A 26,781-nucleotide genomic window follows, 5' to 3' on the forward strand; every position below is an offset into this window, starting at 1 on the left:
ACAAAGAGTTGCAATAATCTATTCTTGATGAAATCAAAGCATGGATAACCATCTCCAGCTGTTTTTAGGGGGAGGTAGGATTTGACCGTGGCGATGTTTGGAAGAAGAGAGTTTTAACGACGGAGCTGATTTGTTTATTAAGTTTGAAATCTTTATCAAAAATAAAACCAAGAGGGGGGACAGTGGCACAGTCTGTAGTCTTGTCGCCTCACAGCTAGAAGGTCCTGGGTTCGATTCCCGCTGTGGGCGCTGGGGGCGTGTTCTCTCCTCTGCGTCATCAGAGCCCATACCCGATGTCAGGGGGTAACCGGCTAGCCGGTTATCCAACCGTTAAGAAATATCCGAGTATGCTTATCAGCTTTACGGTTAATTTGCATAATAATAAATGCGTGTTCTGATCTTAAATCCCTTTATTTTAGATTGTTTTTAGTAATAGTACAACATAAACATTACAGAGACTGTAGTTGTCACTGTACAATACTGTACAAAACAGTTGTCATGTTGCACACATGCCTAAAATTGCTGTTATTTGCGCCGCCCAGCTTGTCACACTCCAGGCTGCATGAACAGCGCTGCTCGGGCGCTGTTTTCTGCCCCCTCAATGTCCCAAAGTTCTCCCCACACTGGCACGGCTTACGGCTATCAAGTTAGCCATGTGCTATCCATGTTTGAGGGGTTTCTCGTCAGCGAAAAGTCAAGAAACAGAACACGGTGACATGCATGCTGATCGTCCTTAATAATTAAAAAAGGCTTAGCCCATGATGCGTCCAGTGGCTTCATAGTTAGGCTATAGGCTGCTCAGATCTGGACTGGACTTATTTATGTTTTGGAATAGAACCGGCGGACCTCTGTACTGTAGACGCGCAGATGCATGCATGCAGATGCGATGCGTTGTTTATTGATGACAACGCCTATTGATATAGGCAACAATTTATTTATATTGTTAAATGTTGCTTTAACAACATTTTGTTTGTCTTTTAAAAAGACCATTCGTCTACCAACTTTAATTATGTAGCCTATAAATGCATATTACATTTGGGGTAACCTATTAATTAATTAAAAAAATCAACAACCGTTAATTAACCGGATAATGCCATCGGCTACCCGGCTGGAAAATTAACTGTTAGATACATATGTATCTATATGTATATATTCTATTGTCTTCATCTATATGTATATATTCTATTGTCTTCATCTATATGTATATATTCTATTGTCTTCATCTATATGTATATATTCTATTGTCTTCATCTATATGTATATATTCTATTGTCTTCATCTATATGTATATATTCTATTGTCTTCATCTCCACAGAGAGACATTCAGAAACACACCTGGACAGAAGACATTCAGTCGAACCACACCTGGACACAGTAAGACTGGACACATTTTACACTAACATTTTATTTCAATGAATGAAATGTTTAAATAGCAGCAGACTCATCAGATTAAATATACTCGTGGTATTCCTGTCTCAATGTCCAAATACTGATGATAAACACATACATTTAGACTAAAATGTTATTTATTTTAGCCAATTTTCTAAAATAAAAATCTTTTACAAATTAAGATTTTCTGGAGGATATATATTATACATAGTTGTTTTAATTACATGGTATGTTCAATGTAAAGTTGTAAATGAAGCATAATGGGTTTAACATGTATTAATTGTCTCCTCATATCAGATGTCCGTCTGCCGGAGTATGTAAAGGTCTATAAGGTCACTGTGGACGGTCTTGATCATGTGGCATACGTCACTGAAGAGTCCTCCTCCCTCTCCGACATCTACACAGACCTCCACCTATCAGTGGGAGGGAGTGAAGGGGTTAATCAGCAACATGAGGTGTGGCAGCTTGAGACCGCCTCCAGCATGAAGACCCTCTATGACGTCATAATCAAGTGCCGTGCCATCTTTAAGACCCTCCTCCCTGGCAGAGACACGCCCAGCGGCAGAGTTCTGACCATTGGCATCGCTGGCATCGGGAAGACATTCTCCGTGCGTAAGTTCGCTCTGGACTGGGCGAGAGGTTTGGAGAACCAAGACATCAATCTCCTGGTTCTCTTCGCATTCCGGGAGCTGAACTTGGTCCGAGATGAGCAGCACAGTCTTCTCTCACTGATCCATGTTTTCCATCCAACGTTAGAGAAGCTCACAGCAGAGCAGCTCGCTGCCTGGAAAGTTGGCTTCATCTTCGATGGTCTCGATGAAAGCAGGTTTCCGCTGAAATTCCAGAACATTGACGTCGATTCTGACGCCTTCGACAACAATGACGTCGTCTCTGATGTCACGGTGACATCATCGGTGGGCCTGCTGTTGACGAACCTCATCAAGAGGAATCTGCTCCCCTCGGCTCTCCTCTGGATAACCACCAGACCTGCAGCAGCCTATCAGATCCCTCCTGAATGCGTTGACATGGTGACAGAAATACGAGGGTTCACAGACCCCCAGAAGGAGGAGTTCTTCAGGAAGATGTTCAGTGATGATGAGGAGCTGGCCAGCACCATCATCTCACACGTGAAGACATCAAAGAGCATCCACATCATGTGTCACATCCCAGTCTTCTGTTGGATGACCGCTACCGTTGTGGAGGACCTGGTGAAGACAGGCAAGACAGGACAGCTGCCCAAGAGCCTGACCGGGATGTTCAGCCAGTTCATATCGATCATGATAAAAAAGATGATGATGATGTATGGCGAGACTGACAGGGATGTTCTTCTGATGCTGTGCCTGCTGGCGTTTGTACATCTGAAGAAAGGCAGCATCACGTTCTACCAAGAAGACCTGGAAGAGTGTGGTCTCGATGTGAACCACGCCGCGCTGTACTCGGGAGTGTGCACAGAGATCTTCAAAGAAGAGACCGTTCGATCTCAGAGGAAGATCTACAGCTTTGTTCATCTGAGCATCCAGGAGTTCCTGGCTGCAGTCTACCTGATGCACTGTTTCACACAGAAGAACATGGAGGTACTGAAGACATTCCTGGGAGGAGAAGAAGAAGAAGAAGACGAAGAAGACGAAGAAGACGACGAAGACGTCTTCCTGCAGAGAGCCATGGAAGAATCCCTGAAGAGTATGGAAGGAGGAGGAGGAGGAGGAGGAGGAGGAGGAGGAGAAGAAGAAGAAGACGTCGTCATCCTGCAGAGAGCCATGGAAGAATCCCTGAAGAGTATGGAAGGAGGAGGAGGAGGAGGAGGAGGAGGAGAAGAAGAAGAAGACGTCGTCATCCTGCAGAGAGCCATGGAAGAATCCCTGAAGAGTATGGAAGGAGGAGGAGGAGGAGGTGGTGGTGGTGGTGGTGGTGGAGGAGGAGGAGGAGGAGGAGGGGGAGGGGGAGGGGGAGGGGGAGGGGGAGGAGGAGGAGGAGGAGGAGAAGAAGATTCCATTGAAGAATCCCTGAAGAGTATGAATGAAGAAATGACCCTGGACGACTTCCTGCAGAGAGCCTTTCAAAAAGCCCTGAAGAGTAAGAACGGCCACCTGGACCTCTTTGTCCGCTTCCTTCATGGCCTCTCGCTGGAGTCCAACCAGAGTCTGTTAGGAGGCCTGCTGGGTCACACAGAGAACAGTCCAGAGAGCATCCAGAGAGTCATCAACAACCTGAAGGAGATGAAAATGGAAGATTCGAGTCTCTCTCCTGACAGATTCATCAACATCTTCCACTGTCTGATGGAGATGAACGACCTCTCAGTACATCAGGAGATCCAACAGTACCTGAAGTCAGCGGACAGATCAAAGACAGAACTGTCTGAGAGCCAGTGTTCAGCTCTGGCGTTCATACTGCTGACGTCAGAGCAGCTTCTGGAGGAGTTTGACCTGCACCAATACCAATACACACCACCATCAGTAGCATTTGCGAGATTCAGACTACTCCCAGCTGTGAGGAACAGCAGAAAGGCTCGGTTAGTAGTCATGTGGATAGAAAACCTGTTAGAATCAATCTACCATCACACCTAATTACTATAGTGTGTGTGTGTGTGTGTGTGTGTGTGTGTGTGTGTGTGTGTGTGTGTGTGTGTGTGTGTGTGTGTGTGTGTGTGTGTGTGTGTGTGTGTGTGTGTGTGTGTGTGTGTGTGTGTGTGTGTGCACGCACAGAGAACAAAGTAAAAAGAATAAATAAGATAACATTCATAGATCAATCAATGCAAGTTACACACTGTAGTATTAAACCATTTTGGGCGGGAACCCCTTTTGGTGTCATGTCATGCTTTAGCTATTGAAAAATAGCAGATCTACAAGCTCATAGCGCGCCACCGACTCGGTGGCGCGCTATGAGCTTGTAGGTCTGCTATTTTTTGAAACTGTCAGGATTTAGAAGACATTTTTTAGAATCTGATCTCAGGTCAAAATGCGTTAAAGAACCACCACTCTTCTGTGCGTTAGAATCTGATCTCAGGTCAGAATGGGTTAAACATCATGTTATGCTTTAGCTATTGAAAAATAGCAGATCTACAAGCTCATAGCGCGCCACTCGGTGGCGCGCTATGAGCTTGTAGGTTTGCTATTTTAGTCGAAGAACGACTGACATAGAAACAGCTTTTTCAGAAAACTGTCAGGATGTAGAAGACATTTTTAGAATCTGATCTCAGGTCAGAATGGGTTAATACAGATTATCTGTCTTTCACTTTGATGTTTTCTGGTTCGCTGTTCTTATATGACCTGTTCTTATATGACCTGTCAATATCTGACCAACTAAACTGTTCTTATATGACCTGTCAATATCTGACCAACTAGACTGTTCTTATATGACCTGTCAATATCTGACCAACTAGACTGTTCTTATATGACCTGTCAATATCTGACCAACTAGACTGTTCTTATATGACCTGTCAATATCTCACCAACTAGACTGTTCTTATATGACCTGTCAATATCTGACCAACTAGACATTGGTACATTTACATTACACTTTATAGTTCATTTCATTGAACATGAATTTGATCTAATCTGTGTTGATGATCACTGATTTTACATCATCTACATTTACAGACTTGTTGGCTGTCAACTCAGAGAGGCAGAATATGAGATTGTGGCTTCAGCTCTCAGCTCTAATCCTTCACATCTAAGAGAATTGGACATCAGTTATAATAAGATAACGGATCCATCCATGGACCTGCTCACTGCTGCATTGAAGAGTCCAAACTGTCATCTGGAGATACTGAGGTCACATTATTATTTACATTAGTTCTGTTTAATTATTTATAGTTTAATTCTTAAACCATTCTGAACGGGAACCCATTTTGGTGTTAGCATCATGTTATGCTTTAGCTATTGAAAAATAGCAGATCTACAAGCTCATAGCGCGCCACCGAGTGGCGCGCTACGAGCTTGTAGGTCTGCTATTTTTGAAAAATCGAAGAACGACTGACATTTTTAGAATCTGATCTCAGGTCAGAATGGGTTAATCAGACCAGTGTGTGTCCAGTGGAAACCTCGTATGAATCTGATCTCAGGTCAGAATGTGAGTGTTAATAAAGTTGACATCATGGTATCCCACTGATTAGAATAGTGATATGGTCAGAGTTTGTGTTGTCTAGTTCACACTCTCACATCACAATGCTATGGTACAGTAACTACAATATGTGATCCATCATGGCTGCTAGGGGATTATCATTATCAATGCTACGGTACAGTAACTGCAATATGTGATCCATCATGGCTGCTAGGGGATTATCATTATGTGAACTAATGGGGTACAGTGATTACAGTATGTAGTCATGTTGGCACGCACGGCGCACGCACACACACACTTACACACACAATTCCTATGTTGGAACTTTTGGAAGATTAAGATTATGATGATTTACTTCACATTATCCCTGCCTGCCTTCTCTTTCCATCTCTTGGCGTCTTTACTCCAAAACTGTGATATTCAGTCCAGATATTTCATGTGTAATTACAGACTTGCTGGCTGTACCTTCACACAGACAGGATTTGAAGTTCTGCTCTCAGCTCTCAGCTCTAATCTTCTCCATCTGAAAGAATTGGACCTCAGTTTCATCTGCCTGCAGGAATCACAACTGCTCCAGCTCTCTGCGTTACTGAAGAGTCCACAGTGTGGACTGCAGATCCTGGGGTAAAGAATGTGTGTTCTCTCTGTGTGGATCTCTACGTGAACATCAACACAGCACTTTGTTAAATGTGTATTTCTCTGCAGGTTGTCAGGCTGTGGAGTCACAGAGGAAGGCTGTTCTTCTCTGGCTTCAGCTGTGACCTCCAACCCCTCCTCCCAGCTGAAACAGCTGGACTTGAACTTCAGCCACTTAGGAGACTCTGCTCTGAAGAAGCTGTCTGCTGCCCTGGAGACTGTCAAGTGAGTAGACTTGTGTAGAGCGGCCGTCAAAGGTTCCAGGTTAAATTCCCGGCTCCTCCTGGCTGCTACATGTCGAAGTGTCCTTGAGCAAGACTCTCTGAACCCCTAACAGCTCCCGATGAGCATGCATGTTTTCCTCTGCCATCGGTGGGTGAATGTGAACTACATTGTAATATAAAGCGCTTTATAAATGCAGTTTCCCATATTATCATATCATATTACCATATGATCCATGGTTCATTCTAGCAGAGATGTAATATACAGTAGATAGTGTCTATGTTCCATGGTTCTATAACATAGATTAATATACAGTAGATAGTGTCTGTGTTCCATGGTTCTATAACATAGATTAATATACAGTAGATAGTGTCTATGTTCCATGGTTCTATAACATAGATTAATATACAGTAGATAGTGTCTATGTTCCATGGTTCTATAACATAGATTAATATACAGTAGATAGTGACTATGTTCCATGGTTCTATAACATAGATTAATATACAGTAGATAGTGACTATGTTCCATGGTTCTATAACATAGATTAATATACAGTAGATAGTGTCTATGTTCCATGGTTCTATAACATAGATTAATATACAGTAGATAGTGTCTATGTTCCATGGTTCTATAACATAGATTAATATACAGTAGATAGTGTCTGTGTTCCATGGTTCTATAACATAGATTAATATACAGTAGATAGTGACTATGTTCCATGGTTCTATAACATAGATTAATATACAGTAGATAGTGTATGTTCCATGGTTCTATAACATAGATTAATATACAGTAGATAGTGTCTATGTTCCATGGTTCTATAACATAGATTAATATACAGTAGATAGTGTCTGTGTTCCATGGTTCTATAACATAGATTAATATACAGTAGATAGTGTCTGTGTTCCATGGTTCTATAACATAGATTAATATACAGTAGATAGTGTCTATGTTCCATGGTTCTATAACATAGATTAATATACAGTAGATAGTGTCTATGTTCCATGGTTCTATAACATAGATTAATATACAGTAGATAGTGACTATGTTCCATGGTTCTATAATATATAACATAGATTAATATACAGTAGATAGTGTCTATGTTCCATGGTTCTATAACATAGATTAATATACAGTAGATAGTGTCTGTGTTCCATGGTTATATATAACATACATGGGGGGCCAACTGGCGGCCCGGGGGCCACATGCAGCCCCCACCATCACTTAAAGCGGCCCGCAGGTATATATATCCGAACATTGATATATTATTGTTTTGATGTCTATTTTTTATGTCCAATGTATTTTGTATGTGGTTCATAAAGTTAAATGCAATTAAATAAAAATGTTACTTTTCAGGATTCCAATTAAAAAATAGCAAAAGAATAATTCAGGATTTCAGTTCAAATAATAGCAAAAATAGCAGATCCACAAGCTCAAAAGGCGTCACATTGCGGCGTGTTGTGAGCTTGTAGATTGGCTGTTTTTGCTACGACAGTAGTGTGCAATGTAATGTGTAATATGTGTCCCTCTGGGGTGAGTGTGGAAATATAGCACAACTCTGACTAGGGAGATAGGTGGGTTATTGTTTTTAATTAATGTAGAATGTAATTAGATGTAATTACTTACCTCTGTCATCGGTGTATGAATGTGTGTGTGAATGGGTGAATGTTTCTACATCCTGTCTGTCTGTCTGTCTGTCTGTCTGTCTGTCTGTCTGTCTGTCTGTCTGTCTGTCTGTCTGTCTGTCTGTCTGTCTGTCTGTCTGCCTGCCTGTCTGTTCCAGGGGGTCCTTGGGGGGTTCCAGGGGTCTTCTACATCCTGACAGTTTTCTGAAAAAGCTATGTTTCTATGTCAGTCATTCTTCGATTTTTCAAAAATAGCAGACCTACAATCTCGTAGCGCGCCACTCGGTGGCGTGCTACGAGCTTGTAGATCTTCTATTTTTCAATGGCTAAAGCATAACATAGTGCTAACACCAAAAGGGGTTCCCGTTCAGAATGGGTTGAACACTTTATCCATATTTTATACGTTGGCTATCTTTTTTGTAATAGTTAGTTATAGTATTTTAAACCAAAAAGGCTCTTTCACACACTTATGCCGCAGTGTGCCAGTGATCACCCTCCTTATTTGTGCCAATGTTGGCACTGGTGCCTAAGGTTGCCTATAGACAATTTTAACCCATTTTGGGGCGGGAACCCCTTTTGGTGTTTGAAGCATTATGTTACACTTTAGCTATTGAAAAATAGCAGATCTACAAGCTCATAGCGTGGCACTCGGTGAGCTTGTAGGTCTGCTATTTTTGAAAAATCATGAAAGTGTGGCACAAATCTTTGAATATATATTCTTTCAGCGCGAACATTTTTAACTCAAATCTTTGCTTCTGGGGGGTGTGGGGGAGGGGTCCCTGGAACTGCGACCAGTTACATTCAGTTACAATTTTTGGGGTCCTTGACATGAAATATTGAACACATAGCGTTTAACCCTGTGAGAACCACTGATACAGAAACAGGTATTTCAGAAAACTGTCAGAATTTAGAAGACATTTTTTAAATTTCGACGTCAGGCCTAAATGGGTTAAAATGGCCTATTACAAGCTCCGTTGTAACCAAATGGACCCAAAACAATCTCAGATTGAAAGGTGCAATAGACCACTAGATGTTGCTCTCTGAACACCTCTGTTTCATGAGGGTTCTTGCTTGACTCACATCTGTTCTGTAGGGCAGCAATATTATGCAGTTTGCAACGCTGCAATATGGTAGCCTGGCCAGTGTTCATTTTGACAGCTAATTCCAATTTAGTCTTTTGAATAACACACGCTTTAGTTTTAGTCCTATTTTACTCATCTGAAATGGTCTAGTCTTAGTCTAGTCTTAGTGTTAGTCAATAAACCTGGTGGCAGCTTCCTCCAAGCGTTCCTTTAGGGGGGAAAGTACAAAGTTGCCCACCTCTGTATTATAACATTAATATACAGTATAGTCGGTGTGTTCCATGGTTCTATTTCTAACATTTTGAATGTACAGTGATTGATACAGACAGTGATTTACAGTGAGTGTTATGATGTTCACCATGATATACTAGAATGATAAACAGCATCTGAATCTAAACAGTGTTCTAAATGACATCATAGTCTAAAGACATGAGGATAGAAGTATTGATATATTTAACATGTCTATAATCTATCTATAGAGATGATAGAAGTATCAGTGTGTAACAATCGCCCTCTTCACAGCAAGGCAAATGATTCACTAAGGAATAAATCAGCAGGATGGTGGGGTTTACTCTGAACACTTCATGTAGGAAGTTGTAATAGACGAAATCACAGGTAAACAGTACACTTCACAATGACGTCTCTCCCTGTCTCTTTCCCTACTAAATGAAATAAACAAACAAGAAAACAAACTCAAACCAACAGTCAATAATTACATTCAAACCCCCCTCCCGCCCCAAACCAGTCCCAAAGTCAGCGGAACGCAACTGCGCTTCGACTTAAACAAATAATAAAAACCGCGTCCGACCTCCTCTTCCAACGAGTGATGTTTGGACAGTCTGTGGGAGAATGATGACAAAATGTGTTCAGTAAATATTTGGTGGGCCTAAAACAGGCCGATGTGAGACATTAAGCAGCAGGTTTTGACTTGATTCATTGTTGTTCTACTTCCTACAGTGTGAATCATGGAGGAGAACGCTGGACTAAACCTCAACGCTGTGAACCTCAACTCCTTACAACACGTGAGTCTGTCTGTCTGTCTGTCTGTCTGTCTGTTCCAGGGGGTCCGTGGAGGGTTCCAGGGGTCTTTGACATCCTGACAGTTTTCTGAAGAAGCTATGTTTCTATGTCAGTAGTTCTTTGATTTTTCAAAAATAGCAGACCTACAAGCTCATATCGCGCCACTCGGTGGCGCGCTACGAGCTTGTAGGTCTGTTATTTATCAATGGCTAAAGCATAACATAGTGCTAACACCAAAAGGGGTTCCCGCCCAAAATGGTTTAAGCACTTTATCCATATTTTATACGTTGGCTATTTAAAAATAGCAGATCTACAAGCTTTGAGCTTGTACATCTGATACTGTGTGTGTGTGTGTGTGTGTGTGTGTGTGTGTGTTAGAGTTCTCATCGGGCCCGAAATTTGAAGCCCGGCCCGGCCCGGCCCTAACTGGGTCAGCCCGAAGCCCGGCCCGGCCCTAAAAAATACCATAATGTTATGCCCGAAGCCCTATAAAGCCCGACAAAGAAAAAAAAGAATGCCACTTTAATGCATGGCCAGCGCAGCAGCATGCGCCGTCAGTGAACCACTGACACACGCTGCGCTGGCCATGCAATAAAGTGGCGTTCTTTTTTTTCTTTCAGTGTGTGTCTGTGTGAGAGTGAGAACGGAGTTCAATGGACTTATCGCCGAAATAAAGGATTTATGTAGCTCACGTTAGACTGTTAATGTAGCCTACCATTTCCATATCATTCTAATGGATTCCATTTCCAGTGGTGGTGAGTAGCTCCCCGTTTCCTCTGAAGTGAAGCTATGTCCAAGACCCCAAGTATCGTCCCCGTTCGGTGTCCAAAAGAACAAACATAGCCTGCATATATATCCATGCACCCGCTCATGGCGTGTCTGCTCAGCTTAGAGACAGCTAAGTGGTTGGTTATTTTAAATCGGGCACATATAACGAGGAGCGCCGCTGCCGCACTGAGGGACGGCGGTTATAATACTAATCATTTTGTAAATCAAATAGCCTGTAGCCTGCAGTGGACTGTAACATTGCGTGGTCAGATCATACACTACAGAATTATATGGATCGGTTGGTGACTATATGACGTTGATTAGGTCTAATGATTAGGTTATTCATCGCAGCCAGCTGGGTTTAACGAGATGGCTCAGTGCAACTGTTTTTGTCATGTTGCAGTCTATCGTTTGATAATCCGATTGATTTATAAAACATTTAGCATTATGAACTGAAGCAGAAGCTCATTTGGTGCGCCGCAAAACAGAGGCCAACTTCTCTCTGCCTGCGCAGTCAGTAATCCATTCCAAGCCCCCCGCCTCCACTCCTCCGTCTTCCTCCTGTCAAAGTGAATCGCCATAGCGCAGCCCTCTTCATAATAAATACATACTTGTAGGCTATATAGCCTACACATTACACAAATAACAGAATTGCTATTTTTATTATAATAACATTTTTGAAAAAAGAAGAAAAATTAAAAATCACGGAAAATCACAGAGCCCGAGGCCCGGCCCGGCCCGTCTAATTAGCATATTATTTGGGCCCGGCCCGGCCCTAAAATGTCGGGCCGGGCCGGGCCGGGTCGGGTTCGGGCAGAAAATGAGAACTCTAGTGTGTGTTCAGTGCACATTGAACAGGTGTGTGTTTTGCCATGCTGCACTGCTTTAGTTATTGAAAAATAGCAGATCTACAAGCTCATAGCGCGCCACTCGGTGGCGCGCTATGAGCTTGTAGGTCTGCTATTTTAGTCGAAGAACGACTGACATAGAAACAGCCTTTTCAGAAAACTGTCTGGATGTAGAAGACATTTTTAGAATCTGGTACCCAGGCCGGTTACCCAGGGCGGTACCCAGGATATTGAAAGATAGCAGATCTACAAGTTCATAGCGCGCGGCACCGAGTGAACTGCACTGGGGTCTGCACCAAATCTGCTGAAAATATCAGATCCTCAGGGCTCCGTTTCCCTCTACACCGGGGTACCCTAGTACCCCCCCCCCCCATGGGTCCTTGGGGGGTTCCGTTATTGGACGGTTCCAGGGGTCCGTGGGGGGTTCCAGGGGGTCCGTGGGGGGTTCCAGGGGTCCGTGGGGGGTTCCAGGGGGTCCGTGGGGGGTTCCAGGGGTCCGTGGGGGGTTCCAGGGGTCCGTGGGGGGTTCCAGGGGGTCCTTGGAGGGTTCCAGGGGGTCCTTGGAGGGTTCCAGGGGGTCCTTGGAGGGTTCCGTCATTGGACGGTTCCAGGGGGTCCGTGGGGGGTTCCAGGGGGTCCTTGGAGGGTTCCAGGGGATCCTTGGGGGGTTCCAGGGGTCCGTGGAGGGTTCCAGGGGTCCGTGGAGGGTTCCAGGGGGTCCTTGGAGGGTTCCAGGGGTCCGTGGAGGGTTCCAGGGGTCCGTGGGGGGTTCCAGGGGTCTTCTACATCCTGACAGTTTTCTGAAAAAGCTATGTTTCTATGTCAGTCGTTCTTCGATTTTTCAAAAATAGCAGATCTACAAGCTCGTAGCGCGCCACTCGGTGGCGCGCTACGAGCTTGTAGATCTTCTATTTTTCAATGGCTAAAGCATAACATAGTGCTAACACCAAAAGGGGTTCCCGCCCAAAATGGTTTACACTTTATCCATATTTTATACGTTGGCTATTTAAAAATAGCAGATCTACAAGCTCACAGCGCATCACTGCGTTCCGCGCTTTGAGCTTGTACATCTGATACTGTGTGTGTGTGTGTGTGTGTGTGCGTGTGTGTGTGTGTGTGTGTGTTGTGCGCGATGATACGTGCACGTGCGGTCGTGCTCCGTGCACGTATCATTCAGTGAAGGATGTATTTAATGTGTACTGTGTTGTTTTCTCATCAGATTCCCAGCGTCTCACTCTGGACACAAACACAGCAAACTGTCGCCTCACTCTGTCTGAGAACAACAGGAAGGTGACCCATCAGGATGGTCAGCCTCATTCATATCCTGACCATCCTGACAGGTTTGATGTCTATCGTCAGGTTCTGAGTTCAGAGAGTCTAGATGAACGCTGCTACAGTGAGGTACAGTTCAGTGGACGGGTTATGATAGGAGTGACTGACGGAGACATCAGTAGGAAAGGAGACGGTCTGGACTGTCAGCTTGGAGAGAATGAACGGTCCTGGAGTCTGTCCTGTGCTGATGGTCAGCATGGTGACGGTTACTGTGTCAGACACAATAGTAAGAGGACTTTCCTTCCTATCCTTCCCTCTGGCTCCAACAGAGTAGCCGTGTATCTGGACCGTCCCGCTGGGACTCTGTCCTTCTACAGAGTGTTAGAGGACACTCTGACTCACCTGTACACCGTCCAGACCGCCTTCACTCAACCGCTCTACGCTGGGTTTAGGTTGAACCCTGACTCCTCTGTGTCTCTGTGTGAGGACAGACAGGCTGTGAGGACAGACAGGCTGTGAGGACGGACAGACAGGCTGTGAGGACAGACAGACAGGCTGTGAGGACAGACAGACAGGCTGTGAGGACAGACAGACAGGCTGTGAGGACAGACAGACAGGCTGTGAGGACAGACAGACAGTGTGTTGTATCATAATGTAATAATCAGGAACAGGTGTGGTGGGGGGGGGGGGTGTTTACATAATATGTTTTGGTTTCCATGGAGTCACGGTTAGGGTCATCTGGGGGTCACCGTTAGGGTCATCTGGGGTCACCGTTAGGGTCATCTGGGGTCACCATTAGGGTCATCTGGGGTCGTTGAAATGTAAAAGTAGCACAGTGGTTCTCAACCTGTGGGTCGAGACCCTCTTATGTTAAGATTTGTTTTTGGCTTTTCTATTGTATTCTATTCTATTCTATAACAATCATATACCTCAAGGAAACACGCACACACACACACACACACACACACACACACACACACACACACACACACACACACACACACACACACACACACACACACACACACACAGTGTGATGTGCATTGGGTCCAGATGGTTCAAATGGAACCAAATGGACCGCGACGGGGCACGGCACCTCCAATAAACATCCACCCAATCCACTTCTCTCCACCTGAGTCGTGCCCTGAGAGACAAAGACTTTGAGAAGCTGTCCAGTGTTCTCCAGTGTGTCGCAGCGTGAGCTTGTAGATCGGCTATTTGGTGTAAAAACAGTCATTACGTCATGTGTGTAAATGACCTAGAAATCCCCCCCCAATGACCTGTTTGACCAGTGACATGTCAATATCATTATAGTCGGTAGATGTTTTGTTTTGACTGTTTTTGACTATGTCCAAAATGTCAATTTCCTTCAATTCACTCAAGAACATTGAGCAAGGATTTCTATCAACCATTCCCCCCACATGTTCACCACCTGATCCTCGGTCCTGAACCATTCCCCCCACATGTTCACCACCTGATCCTCGGTCCTGAACCATTCCCCCCCACATGTTCACCATCTGATCCTCTGTCCTGAACCATTCCCCCCACATGTTCACCACCTGATCCTCGGTCCTGAACCATTCCCCCACATGTTCACCACCTGATCCTCTGTCCTGAACCATTCCCCCCACATGTTCACCACCTGATCCTCGGTCCTGAACCATTCCCCCCCACATGTTCACCACCTGATCCTCGGTCCTGAACCATTCCCCCCCACATGTTCACCACCTGATCCTCGGTCCTGAACCATTCCCCCACATGTTCACCATCTGATCCTCTGTCCTGAACCATTCCCCCCACATGTTCACCACCTGATCCTCGGTCCTGAACCATTCCCCCCACATGTTCACCACCTGATCCTCGGTCCTGAACCATTCCCCCCACATGTTCACCACCTGATCCTCGGTCCTGAACCATTCCCCCCCACATGTTCACCACCTGATCCTCTGTCCTGAACCATCCCCCCCACATGTTCACCACCTGATCCTCTGTCCTGAACCATTCCCCCCACATGTTCACCACCTGATCCTCTGTCCTGAACCATTCCCCCCACATGTTCACCACCTGATCCTCGGTCCTGAACCATTCCCCCCACATGTTCACCACCTGATCCTCGGTCCTGAACCATTCCCCCCACATGTTCACCACCTGATCCTCGGTCCTGAATTCTACTGCCTAGATCAGGGCAGGTATACTGTATGTAAATGCATTAATGTTGACTGTTGTTATTGGTGTTTTTTTAGAAGTTGAAGTGAAATATTGGTCCATTAATGATGTAAAGTCCAATGTTGACTTGTCATCTGACAGCAGAGTTCAACACTTCCATTCATACAACACATAATGTTTGTTACCGTATTAAATAGTATGTTTGTTACCTTGTTAAAAATAAATAAAGATTAAGATCCTTGAGTAAAAAGTGTTGTGTGTGTGTGTGTGTGTAGAACAGGACGTTGTCATGGGTTATGTTTTACATTAGATTGTGCATTACATTCACCCACATATTTTTTATTTTTGTTTTGTTTTTTGTTTTATTCTGAACAAAAATAGCAGATCTACAAGCTCATAGCGCGCCACGAGCTTGTAGGTCTGCTATTTTTGAAAAATCAAAGAACAACTGACATTTTTAGAATCTGATCTCAGGTCAGAATGGGTTCATCAGACCAGTGTGTGTCCAGTGGAAACCTCGTATGAATCTGATCTCAGGTCAGAATGGGTTAACCCATTCTGGGCGGGCACCCATTTTGGTGTCAGCATCATGTTATGCTTTAGCTATTTAAAAATAGCAGATCTACAAGCTCATATCGAGCCACCGAGTGGCGCGATACGAGCTTGTAGGTCTGCTATTTTTGAAAAATCGAAGAGCGACTGACATTTTTAGAATCTGATCTCAGGTCAGAATGGGTTCATCAGACCAGTGTGTGTCCAGTGGAAACCTCGTATGAATCTGATCTCAGGTCAGAATGGGTTCATCAGACCAGTGTGTGTCCAGTGGAAACCTCGTATGAATCTGATCTCAGGTCAGAATGGGTTAAAACACATATGCTTCCATAAATTGGGCTACCCCAGATGTCGGCTCCCTGCTTTTTGACATGGCATGCTCAGAATAGTGATGCTATAAGGGTTCATAAACGGTAAGGAGAGGCTACTCCTAATGCTTTATATAACAATCATAGCACTAATTAGGCCAAGTGTTTTAATTATTATTCTAGTCACAACTCGTCTATGATGAGGGAGGCATTCTCAAGAAGCGCTGTGAATGATCATGCTGTAAAATGACTTGGCTTATTAGGGCAACTAATGTAATATTATGCTATTTCATAATTCCTGGACACTCACACTTTTATTATGTTAACTTATCTCCAAAATACGAACAAGGAAAACAACCGCACGCTGTCTTCAAATGCAGTGACCAACTTTTATTTACAGGGAAATAGCAACGTTTGGGCCTATGCGGCCTTCATCAGGCTATCTTTATGAACACAACGTTTGGGCCTATGCGGCCTTCATCAGGCTATCTCTATGAACACAACGTTTGGGCCTATGCAGCCTTCATCAGGCTATCTCTATGAACACAACGTTTGGGCCTATGCGGCCTTCATCAGGCTATCTCTATGAACACAACGTTTGGGCCTATGCGGCCTTCATCAGGCTATCTCTATGAACACAACGTTTGGGCCTATGCAGCCTTCATCAGGCTATCTCTATGAACACAACGTTTGGGCCTATGCGGCCTTCATCAGGCTATCTCTATGAACACAACGTTTGGGCCTATGCGGCCTTCATCAGGCTATCTCTATGAACACAACGTTTGGGCCTATGCGGCCTTCATCAGGCTATCTTTATGAACACAACGTTTGGGCCTACGTATGCAGCCTTCATCAGGCTATCTTTAAGAACACAACGTTTGGGCCTATGCAGCCTTCATCAGGCTATCTTTAAGAACACAACGTTTGGGCCTATGCGGCCTTCATCAGGCTATCTCTATGAACACAACGTTTGGGCCTATGCAGCCTTCATCAGGCTATCTCTATGAACACAACGTTTGGGCCTATGCAGCCTATGCGTCACCTATGTGACGTTAATGAGCACCAGTTGTATGACTATACCAGTAGGGGCGCTGTTGTGCCAGAAACGGAGAGAGAGATAGTGCTGCACTGTTGCCTGCTAATGAGAGAGAGAGAGAGGAGGGGGGGGGGGGGGGGGAGTTGCAACGCTCAGTTCACACGGGTGTGATTTTTATATATAGCACAATTCAGACAATTATAGTTCAAAGTGTCGTTCAAAGTAGTATCTAATTTAGATAACATTGTATGTAGACATATAGCACTATATAGTATATGTTTCATTATAGATATTCTTCTTATAGCTTTAACCCATTCTGAACGGGAACCCATTTTGGTGTCAGCATCATGTTATGCTTTAGCTATTGAAAAATAGCAGATCTACAAGCTCATAGCGCGCCACCGAGTGTCTGGCCTAAAGGTAAGCCTATCAGAACAAAGGAAATGACATGACATCACTCAACTTAAGGTGACAGGTACTCATGTGGTTAAATGAGAACAAAAAAAGTAATATAAACAACTCAATACACCCGTGCAAAGTAATAAGAAAAAAATCATAATAATCCATATTAATCATGACAGTATACAAATGGTAATATTATTAAATAAAGTATACAAAAATCATGATCACTTCATGAAAAACTTTCCCTGTGAAAGAGAAAAGGGAACAGTTTACAAGAGGTTAAAACCAGGTACAAAATCAACAATACAATAAGTTAAAAACTATATGGAGCAAACTGAAGGATAAAAACAAAGATCACAGCATGACATTTAATAAAAGTCCATCATTAAGGCCTCTAGGTGCCAATGTTTGGAGTGTGAAGATCCAGAATGCTTCACGCCTTTTTAACAGCAAATCATGATCGCCACCTCTGTGTGGCGGATCAACCTGTTCAATGCCGCAGAAACGTAAAGAAGAAATGTCATGCTTGTGATCGTTGAAATGTACCGCCACTGGGTAGTCTCTATCATTTCTTCTAATAGAGCTTTTGTGCTCGCTTATCCTTATCTTCAGTTTCCTAGTGGTTTTGCCCACATAGGCTAGACCACAAGGACAGCGCAGCATGTAAATGACCTGAGTGGAAGTGCAATTTTAAAAGCTTTGCTTTTCATCTCCAAAATACTAAATGTCTGATCTAGTGTCTGTACATCATGAACAATCCAGCTCTTTTTTTAGCTCATAGGTTTGCCTAAATCAGGGGGGGGGGCAACTGGCGGCCCGGGGGCCACATGCAGCCCCCCACCTTCACTTAATGTGGCCCTCCATGTTAATATCAGAATACTGATATAGTGTTGATTTCAGCTGTTTACAATTCCAAAACCTGCTTTAATTACTTCATGACTAGTATTAAATGACTAGTACTTCATGACTAGTATTAAAATGTTATTGTCTTTTTGTGTCCAATGTATAGTTATGTTAACACTTCAGAAAGTTTGAAATTCAATAAAAAAGGTTACTTTTCAGGATTCCAATAAAAAAAATAGCAAAAAATTATTCAGGTTTTCAATTCAAATATAGCAAAAATAGCCGATCTACAAGCTCAAAACGCGTCGCGCTGCGACGCGTTTTGAGCTTGTAGATCGGCTATTTTTGCTACGACAGTAACATGCACTGTGGCCCCTCTGGAGTGAGTGTGGAAATATATTGGCCCTCGCCATCGTTAAAGTTGCCCACCCCTGGCCTTTTTTTTATCCAAAGCGCTTTACAGAGATTGTGCATAACACATTCACCCATTATTCACACACACATTCATACTGTAACTGTACACCGACGGCGGAGGGTTTTCGAGGTATCCATGCAAGGCGCCAACCTGCTCATCGGGAGCAGCTAGAGTTTCAGAGGTCTTGCTCAAGGACACTTTGACACTATGGGCTGTATTTTGCGTGTCTTAAGTACCAGGTCTTTTCCCTAACTTGAGTAAACTAAAGACCTGGAGGCGTGATCAATGCCATTTGGCTATTCTGAGTGGCCAAAGAGCATTGATCACGCCTCCAGGTCTTTAGTTTACTCAAGTTAGGGAATAAGACCTGGTACTTAAGACACGCAAAATACAGCCCTACAACTCTGGGACCCCCCTTTCCACCGGTTGGTTCCGGTTCAGTTATTTTTGGTTCTTAGTCCATGAGCGCAGATGAGGACTTCAAGAGCACAAGGGCTTCGTTGTGCCAATAGAAGTCAAATCAATCGAGCTTTATTTTTGAGTGGTGCAACCACTCCAAAGAACAGCATTGTCCGTGTTCACCTATGTGACGTTAATGAGCACCAGTTGTATGACTATACCAGTAGGGGAGCTGTTGTGCCAGAAACGGAGAGAGAGATAGTGCTGCACTGTTGCCTGCTAATGAGAGAGAGAGAGAGAGAGAGAGAGAGAGGAGGAGGGGGGGGGGGGGGGGGAGAGGGGAGTTGCAACGCTCAGTTCACACGGGTGTGATTTTTATATATAGCACAATTCAGACAATTATAGTTCAAAGTGTCGTTCAAAGTAGTATCTAATTTAGATAACATTGTATGTAGACATATAGCACTATATAGTATATGTTTCATTATAGATATTCTTCTTATAGCTTTAACCCATTCTGAACGGGAACCCATTTTGAACCAGTTATGCTTTAGCTATTGAAAAATAGCAGATCTACAAGCTCATAGCGCGCCGAGCTTGTAGGTCTGCTATTTTTGAAAAATCGAAGAACGACTGACATTTTTAGAATCTGATCTCAGGTCAGAATGGGTTCATCAGACCAGTGTGTGTCCAGCGGAAACCTCGTATGAATCTGATCTCAGGTCTGAATGGGTTCATCAGACCAGTGTGTGTCCAGCGGAAACCTCGTATGAATCTGATCTCAGGTCAGAATGGGTTCATCAGACCAGTGTGTGTGTCCAGCGGAAACCTCGTATGAATCTGATCTCAGGTCAGAATGGGTTCATCAGACCAGTGTGTGTCCAGTGGAAACCTCGTATGAATCTGATCTCAGGTCAGAATGGGTTCATCAGACCAGTGTGTGTGTCCAGCGGAAACCTCGTATGAATCTGATCTCAGGTCAGAATGGGTTAATATGTATAATTCATGATGACTCTTTATGTATATGATGTACCATGTTTTTTGTTCTTGCTTACTGTAAATCGCTCGATTAATCGATTCATTAAGAGCGTCTAAATGCCTACATTGTAAATTGTAACGTGCTTCACAGGAAGAAGAAATATTGCGATTTTGCCACCAAGTTACTTAACATTTTAAATGATATATAATATTTCAAAACAATTTAATATAAACCATGCAAGGTTGAATCATACACTTCAATGCAGCCAGATACTGTTACATCAGTCAATCTTACTGTCATGAAATGAATGAATGAATAAATAAATAAAGAGTGTGTGTGTGTGTGTGTGTGTGTGTGTGTGTGTGTGTGTGTGTGTGTGTGTGTGTGTGTGTGTGTGTGTGTGTGTGTGTGTGTGTGTGTGTGTGTGTGTGTGTGTGTGTGTGTGTGTGTGTGTGCGTGTGTGTGTGTGTTCTGTCTCAGCTACTATGGGCAGTCTGTCTGTCTGTTGTTTCATTTATCCCTAGGTGGCTTAAAAAATATTAAAAAATAAATAAAAAACATCCTGTCTAGTAGTGTCAAGTAATAGTATGTAAACAATGTGCTATATATATATATATTTTTTTTTATTTTCTTCTTTTCCTTCTGTGTGTTAAGCAGCATGTGCAGCAGCTATATCTGGTTGGACCATATAATGTATAACCTAATTCTGATCAGTGTTTGGGTCTATTGTATTACGCCTCTTGTGCAGATCCAAATTAAATAATTCACATGTGACTGTGTGTGTGTGTGTGTGTGTGTGTGTGTGTGTGTGTGTGTGTGTGTGTGTGTGTGTGTGTGTGTGTGTGTGTATGAACACAACGTTTGGGCCTATGCGGCCTTCATCAGGATATCTCTATGAACACAACGTTTGGGCCTATGCAGCCTTCATCAGGCTATCTTTATGAACACAACGTTTGGGCCTATGCGGCCTTCATCAGGCTATCTCTATGAACACAACGTTTGGGCCTATGCAGCCTTCATCAGGCTATCTTTATGAACACAACGTTTGGGCCTATGCGGCCTTCATCAGGCTATCTTTATGAACACAACGTTTGGGCCTATGCAGCCTTCATCAGGCTATCTTTATGAACACAACGTTTGGGCCTATGCGGCCTTCATCAGGCTATCTCTATGAACACAACGTTTGGGCCTATGCGGCCTTCATCAGGCTATCTTTATGAACACAACGTTTGGGCCTATGCGGCCTTCATCAGGCTATCTTTATGAACACAACGTTTGGGCCTATGCGGCCTTCATCAGGCTATCTCTATGAACACAACGTTTGGGCCTATGCAGCCTTCATCAGGCTATCTCTATGAACACAACGTTTGGGCCTATGCAGCCTTCATCAGGCTATCTCTATGAACACAACGTTTGGGCCTATGCAGCCTTCATCAGGCTATCTCTATGAACACAACGTTTGGGCCTATGCAGCCTTCATCAGGCTATCTCTATGAACACAACGTTTGGGCCTATGCAGCCTTCATCAGGCTATCTCTATGAACACAACGTTTGGGCCTATGCGGCCTTCATCAGGCTATCTTTATGAACACAACGTTTGGGCCTATGCAGCCTTCATCAGGATATCTTTATGAACACAACGTTTGGGCCTATGCAGCCTTCATCAGGCTATCTTTATGAACACAACGTTTGGGCCTATGCGGCCTTCATCAGGATATCTTTATGAACACAACGTTTGGGCCTATGCAGCCTTCATCAGGCTATCTTTATGAACACAACGTTTGGGCCTATGCGGCCTTCATCAGGATATCTCTATGAACACAAATGAGAAAGCATCATTTTTGTAGGCTGTCTGGCCTAAAGGTAAGCCTATCAGAACAAAGGAAATGACATGACATCACTCAACTTAAGGTGACAGGTACTCATGTGGTTAAATGAGAACAAAAAAAGTAATATAAACAACTCAATACACCCGTGCAAAGTAATAAGAAAAAAATCATAATAATCCATATTAATCATGACAGTATACAAATGGTAATATTATTAAATAAAGTATACAAAAATCATGATCACTTCATGAAAAACTTTCCCTGTGAAAGAGAAAAGGGAACAGTTTACAAGAGGTTAAAACCAGGTACAAAATCAACAATACAATAAGTTAAAAACTATATGGAGCAAACTGAAGGATAAAAACAAAGATCACAGCATGACATTTAATAAAAGTCCATCATTAAGGCCTCTAGGTGCCAATGTTTGGAGTGTGAAGATCCAGAATGCTTCACGCCTTTTTAACAGCAAATCATGATCGCCACCTCTGTGTGGCGGATCAACCTGTTCAATGCCGCAGAAACGTAAAGAAGAAATGTCATGCTTGTGATCGTTGAAATGTACCGCCACTGGGTAGTCTCTATCATTTCTTCTAATAGAGCTTTTGTGCTCGCTTATCCTTATCTTCAGTTTCCTAGTGGTTTTGCCCACATAGGCTAGACCACAAGGACAGCGCAGCATGTAAATGACCTGAGTGGAAGTGCAATTTTAAAAGCTTTGCTTTTCATCTCCAAAATACTAAATGTCTGATCTAGTGTCTGTACATCATGAACAATCCAGCTCTTTTTTTAGCTCATAGGTTTGCCTAAATCAGGGGGGGGGGCAACTGGCGGCCCGGGGGCCACATGCAGCCCCCCACCTTCACTTAATGTGGCCCTCCATGTTAATATCAGAATACTGATATAGTGTTGATTTCAGCTGTTTACAATTCCAAAACCTGCTTTAATTACTTCATGACTAGTATTAAATGACTAGTACTTCATGACTAGTATTAAAATGTTATTGTCTTTTTGTGTCCAATGTATAGTTATGTTAACACTTCAGAAAGTTTGAAATTCAATAAAAAAGGTTACTTTTCAGGATTCCAATAAAAAAAATAGCAAAAAATTATTCAGGTTTTCAATTCAAATATAGCAAAAATAGCCGATCTACAAGCTCAAAACGCGTCGCGCTGCGACGCGTTTTGAGCTTGTAGATCGGCTATTTTTGCTACGACAGTAACATGCACTGTGGCCCCTCTGGAGTGAGTGTGGAAATATATTGGCCCTCGCCATCGTTAAAGTTGCCCACCCCTGGCCTTTTTTTTATCCAAAGCGCTTTACAGAGATTGTGCATAACACATTCACCCATTATTCACACACACATTCATACTGTAACTGTACACCGACGGCGGAGGGTTTTCGAGGTATCCATGCAAGGCGCCAACCTGCTCATCGGGAGCAGCTAGAGTTTCAGAGGTCTTGCTCAAGGACACTTTGACACTATGGGCTGTATTTTGCGTGTCTTAAGTACCAGGTCTTTTCCCTAACTTGAGTAAACTAAAGACCTGGAGGCGTGATCAATGCCATTTGGCTATTCTGAGTGGCCAAAGAGCATTGATCACGCCTCCAGGTCTTTAGTTTACTCAAGTTAGGGAATAAGACCTGGTACTTAAGACACGCAAAATACAGCCCTACAACTCTGGGACCCCCCTTTCCACCGGTTGGTTCCGGTTCAGTTATTTTTGGTTCTTAGTCCATGAGCGCAGATGAGGACTTCAAGAGCACAAGGGCTTCGTTGTGCCAATAGAAGTCAAATCAATCGAGCTTTATTTTTGAGTGGTGCAACCACTCCAAAGAACAGCATTGTCCGTGTTCACCTATGTGACGTTAATGAGCACCAGTTGTATGACTATACCAGTAGGGGAGCTGTTGTGCCAGAAACGGAGAGAGAGATAGTGCTGCACTGTTGCCTGCTAATGAGAGAGAGAGAGAGAGAGAGAGAGAGAGGAGGAGGGGGGGGGGGGGGGGGGAGAGGGGAGTTGCAACGCTCAGTTCACACGGGTGTGATTTTTATATATAGCACAATTCAGACAATTATAGTTCAAAGTGTCGTTCAAAGTAGTATCTAATTTAGATAACATTGTATGTAGACATATAGCACTATATAGTATATGTTTCATTATAGATATTCTTCTTATAGCTTTAACCCATTCTGAACGGGAACCCATTTTGAACCAGTTATGCTTTAGCTATTGAAAAATAGCAGATCTACAAGCTCATAGCGCGCCGAGCTTGTAGGTCTGCTATTTTTTGAAAAATCGAAGAACGACTGACATTTTTAGAATCTGATCTCAGGTCAGAATGGGTTAATCAGACCAGTGTGTGTCCAGCGGAAACCTCGTATGAATCTGATCTCAGGTCAGAATGGGTTCATCAGACCAGTGTGTGTCCAGCGGAAACCTCGTATGAATCTGATCTCAGGTCAGAATGGGTTCATCAGACCAGTGTGTGTGTCCAGCGGAAACCTCGTATGAATCTGATCTCAGGTCAGAATGGGTTCATCAGACCAGTGTGTGTCCAGTGGAAACCTCGTATGAATCTGATCTCAGGTCAGAATGGGTTCATCAGACCAGTGTGTGTGTCCAGCGGAAACCTCGTATGAATCTGATCTCAGGTCAGAATGGGTTAATATGTATAATTCATGATGACTCTTTATGTATATGATGTACCATGTTTTTTGTTCTTGCTTACTGTAAATCGCTCGATTAATCGATTCATTAAGAGCGTCTAAATGCCTACATTGTAAATTGTAACGTGCTTCACAGGAAGAAGAAATATTGCGATTTTGCCACCAAGTTACTTAACATTTTAAATGATATATAATATTTCAAAACAATTTAATATAAACCATGCAAGGTTGAATCATACACTTCAATGCAGCCAGATACTGTTACATCAGTCAATCTTACTGTCATGAAATGAATGAATGAATAAATAAATAAAGAGTGTGTGTGTGTGTGTGTGTGTGTGTGTGTGTGTGTGTGTGTGTGTGTGTGTGTGTGTGTGTGTGTGTGTGTGTGTGTGTGTGTGTGTGTGTGTGTGTGTGTGTGTGTGCGTGTGTGTGTGTGTTCTGTCTCAGCTACTATGGGCAGTCTGTCTGTCTGTTGTTTCATTTATCCCTAGGTGGCTTAAAAAATATTAAAAAATAAATAAAAAACATCCTGTCTAGTAGTGTCAAGTAATAGTATGTAAACAATGTGCTATATATATATTTTTTTTTTTTATTTTCTTCTTTTCCTTCTGTGTGTTAAGCAGCATGTGCAGCAGCTATATCTGGTTGGACCATATAATGTATAACCTAATTCTGATCAGTGTTTGGGTCTATTGTATTACGCCTCTTGTGCAGATCCAAATTAAATAATTCACATGTGACTGTGTGTGTGTGTGTGTGTGTGTGTGTGTGTGTGTGTGTGTGTGTGTGTGTGTGTGTGTGTGTGTGTGTGTGTGTGTGTGTGTGTGTGTGTGTGTGTGTGTGACTGTCTGGTGTTCTGAGCAGCGGGGGGGGGGGGGGGGGCGGGGGTTTCCTTGAGCTGTGGTGGGATCCATATAGCCTGGGTACCCCCAATGTTGTCCAGCAGGGGGAGCTGTTTTACCAGGCTAGGATCCAGACGCATGTGCATGTAGTTAAGTCATCAGGAAGCCCGACGCCAGCTTTTGGCAACACGCCAACAAACACTCAACGCGCTGCTGTAGTGTTTGTTACAACAGGCCCGGCCGTTTGTTTTCATAAATAACTCGTAATGTAACATTTAATTGACATGGACATCGAGTAGGCTAGAGTCGTCAGTGTTTTTAACCAGGCTGGTGGAAACAAAAACATAAACAAAAGCTTCTACAATGAGAAGCTGTGGAAACAGAAGTCTTCACTCTGCAGCCTATCGACCTCAGGTGAGTCAGTGTTTGCAGGTGTTCGCTTATTTTAGCTCAGTTGGTTTTCAACCCTTTTCACATCAAGGTTCATCAGCCTATATTTATTCTCCATTTGAGCCACGGAGAATTATAGTCTCTTATCAGACCCAAGAACTATTAGAATATTTAGTTTTCCTTGGATAAGATTGATTGAAGTATTTATCAACAGTTTGCAGAATGGCTATACATAATATTTCACATGAAAGCACAACTCGATACAAAGACTGTTACTGTGGAGTGGAACGACAAATAAAGCATTACACTTGTTTACATCAGGGTCCACCCTGTTCAATTCATCAGAGCATTTAGAGACGGTAACAAATACACTTTTTTGTCCACAATTCCATGCTGTATTGATGTTGGTACCATTAGGAGAGATAACAGGCTGTATTGATTTTGGTACCATTAGGAGAGATAACAGGCTGTATTGATGTTGGTACCATTAGGAGAGATAACAGGCTGCATTGATGTTGGTACCATTAGGAGAGATAACAGGCTGTATTGATGTTGGTACCATTAGGAGAGATAACAGGCTGTATTGATGTTGGTACCATTAGGAGAGATAACAGGCTGTATTGATGTTGGTACCATTAGGAGAGATAACAGGCTGTATTGATGTTGGTACCATTAGGAGAGATAACAGGCTGTATTGATGTTGGTACCATTAGGAGAGATAACAGGCTGTATTGATGTTGGTACCATTAGGAGAGATAACAGGCTGTATTGATGTTGGTACCATTAGGAGAGATAACAGGTTGTATTGATGTTGGTACCATTAGGAGAGATAACAGGCTGTATTGATGTTGGTACCATTAGGAGAGATAACAGGCTGTATTGATGTTGATACCATTAGGAGAGATAACAGGCTGTATTGATGTTGGTACCATTAGGAGAGATAACAGGCTGTATTGATGGTGGTACCACTAGGAGAGATAACAGGCTGTATTGATGTTGGTACCATTAGGAGAGATAACAGGCTGTAT

The 26,781-nt window shown here is 43.2% G+C and overlaps 1 protein-coding gene across 1 annotated transcript in view; it reads left to right on the forward strand.

The window, feature by feature from the left end:
• Window positions 1-26,781, forward strand: part of LOC310860836 (uncharacterized protein) — a gene marked incomplete at its 5' end in the record, with an annotated part of 140,345 nt that overhangs the window by 19,734 nt on the left and 93,830 nt on the right. Inside the window, 3 exons of the mRNA XM_083768026.1 lie at window positions 1,316-1,374; window positions 1,687-3,069; window positions 3,358-3,898. Of these exons, the coding sequence (XP_083624152.1) occupies window positions 1,316-1,374; window positions 1,687-3,069; window positions 3,358-3,898 (1,983 nt within the window). The remainder of the gene's footprint in view (window positions 1-1,315; window positions 1,375-1,686; window positions 3,070-3,357; window positions 3,899-26,781) is intronic.

Source organism: Protomyctophum parallelum, assembly GCF_964188405.1.
Source record: "Protomyctophum parallelum genome assembly, chromosome: 6".
In the NCBI taxonomy this organism is placed as follows: Eukaryota; Metazoa; Chordata; class Actinopteri; order Myctophiformes; family Myctophidae; genus Protomyctophum; species Protomyctophum parallelum.